Source organism: Charadrius vociferus, unplaced genomic scaffold (assembly GCF_000708025.1).
Source record: "Charadrius vociferus isolate BGI_N301 unplaced genomic scaffold, ASM70802v2 scaffold14, whole genome shotgun sequence".
Classification (NCBI taxonomy): Eukaryota; Metazoa; Chordata; class Aves; order Charadriiformes; family Charadriidae; genus Charadrius; species Charadrius vociferus.
This window is the reverse complement of record NW_009648876.1, coordinates 9,730,164-9,736,279: the sequence shown is the minus strand read 5'-3', so window position 1 is coordinate 9,736,279 and position 6,116 is coordinate 9,730,164. Positions and strand designations below refer to the sequence as shown.

The following is a 6,116-nucleotide window of genomic DNA, read 5'->3' as shown; positions in this document are numbered from 1 at the left end:
CAGCATCAGCATCAGCTGCTGTCTCTCCTGTTTCAGCTCTTCTATCTGGGCCTTCAGCTCAGCGTTCATGAGCTCTAGACGCTCAGACTCCTGGCAGGACAGAAACACAACCGCATGTGACTTTAATCCAACAGGACAAGATACAAGGAGAAACAATTTGGCCAACAAACCATCTCTGCTCAGTGCTGCCCCTCCGCCCCTGAAGCACAGGAGCAGCCTGAAGACCTGCCAAGGCACCAGGTCCCTCCAGACAGTTCATGCATTACCTAGTGCCAGTGCAAGGAAACACACAGCCACCTCCTAGGACAAGTCTCGGCTGCACCCCAGCAAAACCTCTGCCTGGTTGCTTGCCGTGGTCCAGAAGGGTGTTTGGAAACAAACCCATGTTCAATTTTTCACCTCCCATCTGCAAGGATCTACCCTTGTGAAATGGCTCCTTGTCCCTTGCTGCATCATCTGCCCGTGTCCCACCACCCATTGCAGAAAAGCAGCAAGGTGCTGAGAGAGTTTTTCTGCCTTGGGGTCACAGGTGAGAGGGCACCTGGCCTCTGAACAGGGAAACCTTCAGGAATTTGGGCAAGGGCCCAGCACACTGTCAGCCCCTGTCCTGTGCCACACTCCTACAGGTGCTCCTGCTCCAGCACTGAGGCAGGGACACTATCAGCCCTCTCTCCCCCAAGCCCAGAGCCCACCTCCAGCCCTCTCCATCCCTGGTACCATGGGCATGGGGATGCTCATGAGCTGTTCCTGGGCATGCCTTTGGCCACCACCTTCACAGCCTCGTGGAAAGGGGGGCAACAGGCCTGTATTTTCCCAGATAGGAGCACAGGAGCAAGGAGAGGCAGAGAGGCAGTTCAGGAGGGAATGTCGCCCACAGCTGAGGCACCTTTCTAGGGAGATGCCCCCAGCAAGGTCCCCGCAGGACAGGTCAAGGCACCCACCCGCTGCAGGAACTCTGTCCTCTCCTTCTTCTTGTTACGACATCGTGCTGCTGCCACTTTGTTTTTCTCCCGGCGCCTTTTCCTCCTCTCCTCTTCCTCATCCAGCTGCAATGAGATGAAAAAGTCCAGGTCAGAGCCAGCGAGTGTAGGGCAGGGCAAGGACAGGGGTAGCAGCCACCCATGCCAGCGGCCACCAGTGACGTGGTCTAACCCTGAGCAGGAACTGCATGCTGCTGCCACAGCCTCTAACTCTGCTCTGTGGGGACACAGGGAGGGAGAACAATGCGGTGCCCACAGCTGGGGACCCAGCTGTCAGGGGACAGACAACTCTTTCCAGGGCTGCTCTTCTCCTGAGAGAGGGCAGGGACAAGGGGAATAGAGCCCCATCCCGCAAAGACAGTCATAGTTTGTCACACAGACAACTATAGGCACAGCTCCGGGAGCAAAGTCATTCAAAGCCTCACACGCAGCCAAGGGCAAGAGGAAGAGAAACCAGAGAGATCCCCCAGCTGGGCCTGGCTGTTCCCCCGCTTCCAGTACACAGGACTGTCTGCTGCGGCTTCAGCGCCAGCCGAGTCACAGGGACACTGTGCTAAGGTGGGGGGGACAGGTCTCACATCCCCTGTAAAGAAGCAGGACACGGCAGTGCCTGCTCTGTTCGCCATGACTCAGTTGCTCTGTGCTGCCTGACTCAAACCACACAGGCCAGGCCAATAAGTCCTATGGGTTGGAAACCCATAATCAAAGTATTTAGGGATATTTACTACAAAGCCTGTGTAAATGGCCTATGGCATGCTTACATCCAAGAACCCAAACCAACTCCTTTAAGAAAAATCTGAGTGCTGGAGAGCCCTGTGAAATCAGCATCCAGGTTACACTTTGTAATACGACTAGAGAAGAAAAGGTCCCCAGTGCCTTCATCCACACTTGGCCTGGGACTCCAAAATTTGAGATGTCAGACCGAACCGCCTCGTTCCTATCAACTGATACCTGACAGCACACATCTTTTCAAATGCAGTGGCAGCAACATTTGCTTTATGAGCACTTCCACAGCCTATTTGCACCTTCTCTAAGGGCAGCTCCAGTCTGAGAAGGCAGCTGCATCCTTTCCTTTGTACCTCCCCAAATCAGCATGGTTGAAGGACACATCTCTGAGATGAGCCTCTTGCAGGACACAGTCTGAACCAGCCTTGTTGCTCCAGCGCCTGGGCTTAGTCACCTCAAAAGGGAAGTCAGAGATTCCCAATGCCAAGGCCACAGGGTGGGAATGGGGGGCCACCAGATTACCCCACACATATGCACACCGGTGGTGCCTGCAGGAAAGAAACCGCAGGTGCCACCATCCACAGCAAACTCTGCACGCTGCTAACATTCACCGAGTCCAAAGCCCACCAATCAAAACATCTCAATGTGAGGTGCAAGGGCAGGACGAAACACTGATGTGGCAGAGTTAAGGTGAAGGGGTACCTTCAGGTAAGCTGTGCATCCAATATGCAGCATGTAGCATACTTTAGAAGACAGTGCCCAAGTTTTATAGCCCTACTAACTTTTGCATCTTCTCTACCTTACTTCCCAAGCATTATACCAAAGTTGCTATTTTAGATGGGGCTAAAATACTAAGCAAAGTCAGCACAACCTATGTCTTCCGTAATGCTGGGCTGCCAACCACTCCTTTGCCAAGGCAGTGCCATGGGGCATCATGCACCACACGCAGGAGAACCAGAATGGGAACTGCACTGATGCTCCCAAGTCCAGTTAGAAATGGCCAGCTCTCACTGCACCCATGTATCTCAGATGTGGCAGGCATTAGCAAAAGTGATCAGGAAGGCTCTAACTTCACGCTCCGCTGCCTTTTCCTCCTGGCAGGACCAGGATACCCCACAGCATTGCACAAGCAGCTCTTACAAAATTTCCACACAGAGTTTAAGACGAGGTGGACATCAGGGTAGCCACCATTGCCCTCTGCACATTTACCAACCACTCATATACCCCTTAGATAGCTTCTTGGCCTTTTAGTTAAAGGATTGTTAGGAGGGCACAGAGTGGGGACATGTGCTTACAGCTCCAAAGCTCAAGAAACAAACCCCAAACTTTCCTGCAAAGTACTTCTTGGGTTGTAACAGGAACTGGAAGACCAAACAGTGACCACACAAGCTTCACAGTCTCCCTAGGAACTGCCTGACACATCTCCATGCCCTGTTGTTCCATTCAGTGAGGATCAAAGAACAAGTGACCTGTCCCTCTGCCCTTCAGGTTCCCCTTCACCCCACAGAGGGCCCTGCAGATGTCCTTTAGATGGGGTACAGATGCTCAAGGAGGGTGGCTCAGCACAGACAGTAGCAGCTTGAACTCTTGGCTCTGCTTTTTGACCACAGCTCCTGTAACTTCAAGAAAGCAGGCTTCCCCTTCTCTGCTTCTGCTTGATTTCCATTCAAAAAGGTGACATGGCCCTGGTACTGGGGGTTAGGACTCTACTCGGAGACATGAGGTACAGGGATGACCCCATAGCATGTTTCAGCAGCCAATCTCTAGGAGAGCCCTGCGAGTAGAAAGTCTGGGGGTGCCTCCTGAATTGCTTCAGTCATCAGCATCAGGGACAGAGGTGACCATCAGACTAAGGGGCAGGGATCTATCCCAGAGGGAGCACCCCAGGCAGGTTTCGATGGCGGATGAGCCCAGCAGCACCTGTCTCCAGCTGCCCGAGGAGGGAGGCAGCCTGCCCAGCAGGGCTGTCCCCTACTCTGCCAGGAAGCCAGCACCCACTGGGTGGGTTTTATGCACACTCCCAGGGACACACACTCCAGTGCCAGGAGATGCTGGTCCCCCCAGCACAGCAGAGAAAGCTGCCTGTGCCCCAGCTCACGAGGAGCAGCCTGCCCTCCCAGGCGCCGCACAGAGCACGGCATGCTGGTACCCAGCGTCCTCGGGCTCCGGCTTGCTGCAAGAGGAAAGCAGCTGCAGGCTGCATTGCAAAATTCTGCGTGGGCAGTTTCTTGGCTACTCACAGGATAAGCAGCTACTGCTTCAGCTCCCCCAGGCTTTCACTGCAAAGCCTGTGCCAGGGGCAGCTCCATTTGCTGTCCTCGACTCCTCAGCTTCACAGGCCACGCAGGGGAGGAACCGGCTGCAGGCAAGGCAGCCATGCGGGGCCGCCAGTGGATTTCCCCTTATCTTTCCTCCACATGGTGTCTCAACAACTGGCTCAGAGAACGCTCAGTGCTTCCAGTACCTGCTGTGGGGCAGAGCTGCCCTGTCCCTGTTATGCAGAGGCCAGCGAGACCACATCCCCGTGCCCACCAAGCAAAAGCAGCTGTTGCAGAGCCAGCTCAGAGGTGCCCGAGACGCCCCAGGAAAGGAGCTGTGACTGGGAAGACAGCACAACTACAGACTCCCTCTTTCTTCTCCAGTGCATGAAGTGAGGTGGGCATTGCACACAGTTTGCTGCCAGATACCCAGGACAAGAGCTTGGGACAGCACTTGGCTTCAGCTGCCAACCCACAACTGCTTTGCTCATAGAGGGACCAAAGCCATTAGCATCCCCCAGGCCCTTCCGACAGCCTCCTACAGCATCCTAGCCTCAGCTCCTGCCACTGCAGAGCTGCCCAGTCCTTCCCCAAGTGAGCTCCATGGGATGCTGCAGAAGCTGATCAGTTACCTCTTTGGGCACAGAGCTCCTGTGCAAGGTGATCAGATGGACTCCACCATCCAGCGGAGTCCAGACCCATACCAGTTCTCCCTGCAGAAGTCCACTGCAAGTGGCTGGGGAAAGGAAGAGGTATCCTCCCCGCAGGCAGGCCTGCATGATGCTGAGCTTTTGCCATAAGAGTTGGGCCAAAATAAGTGTCAGCACCATTTGGAGAGTGGAGCTGATGTTTTACACCCTTCAGCTCACAGCTCATCATGGGCAGCTTTTCACATCATCTAGCATCTCCTCGCTAATGTCTCCATTAAATGCACATCACCCCATCTTCACAAGGCATCATCTGAGGTATCCTCATGCAGGAGCAAATGCACTGTTCAGAAGGGTTGTTTATCGGACCTGCTGACAACAGCCACCACCCTCACCAACATGGGGTCTCCAAACTGATGGGTTCCCAGCCCCATCTGCAGGCAGTGGGAGGTGCAAACATTCACCACCAGTACAGCAAGGGTCAAGGAGTCAAAGACTGGACAACCAACACATGAGACAACCACACAAGGAAAATGCTGTACAAGTGTCTCCCAAGTCCCTGCAGCCTGGATGGGATGTGCCAGCCTGCAATACTGAGCAGAAGCTGCCCACCTTCCCCATCCCAGAAGCCCTGAGGTGAAGCCAGGCCCACCCCACCCCTCAAGCAGCACAAGCTGAGTCACTGCTGCCACTCAGCGCTGCTCGCCCACGTACCTCGTCCCTACAGAAAAGGCAAGACAAACACCAGCAGCACCAAGGGCTCATTGGCATGAGCATCGCACGTGCCCTCTGACAGGCTGTGTGGCTTCTCCTTTGGGTGCGTGCCTCAACCTAGGGACATGTTGGCTGTGCCAGACCCCACTCCACAGGCAGGGTTTGATTGCAGGCGGCTGCCAACGGCTGTATGGGACTGCTCAGGTCTGGGACACCAAAGCCACGACTCTCCCGTGCCTGAATTTCTGTCCCTGCGGCATGGGCTGGAAGAGGCAGCCGGTGGAGCAGCTGCCAACACACGTGCACATCACCAAACAGGCAGCGTGACATGCTTATAAAACACGTTCCCTGGCAGGAAACCCAAGCACAGGCAGGACCAAAACCCAGGCAGGTGCAGACAATGGCCCTGCAGGGCCATCTGCAGTCAGCAGCCCCCGAGACTCACCTCACTTTTCACAGGCTGAGGTCTCTTCCCAAGCTTCACCTCCAGGAAGTGGAGTGGTGAGATCATGGCCCCGATGTTGCGGATGTCAGCGTACTTCAGCTCCTCGGCAGTCAGGGCTGTGCCAGGCAGTCCTGTCAAGGGGCCAAGCCCAGGCAGCGCGCCGGCCGTCAGGGACGGGTCGGGGATCTGCCCTGGCATCATAGCAGGGGAAACAGCTTCGTAGGCTGGAGGGAGAGTGAGACACAGCCCATTACAACCCAGCGACAGGGCCTCACGACATGGCACAAGTCAAATATATTCTACAGTTCCATCACCTACGGGGTGCAAACCAGGGAAAGCAGCCGCT

At 55.2% G+C, this 6,116-nt stretch overlaps 1 protein-coding gene across 1 annotated transcript in view; it reads right to left on the bottom strand.

Moving 5' to 3' along the window:
* JDP2 (Jun dimerization protein 2) overlaps positions 1-5,971 on the bottom strand; it is a 6,153-nt gene extending 182 nt beyond the window's left edge. The window contains exons 1-3 of the mRNA XM_009886974.1: positions 5,771-5,971; positions 942-1,046; positions 2-90 (exon numbers count right to left, since the gene is read on the bottom strand). Coding sequence (XP_009885276.1) covers positions 2-90; positions 942-1,046; positions 5,771-5,971 — 395 coding nt within the window. The remainder of the gene's footprint in view (position 1; positions 91-941; positions 1,047-5,770) is intronic.
* Positions 5,972-6,116: the final 145 nt, after the last annotated feature.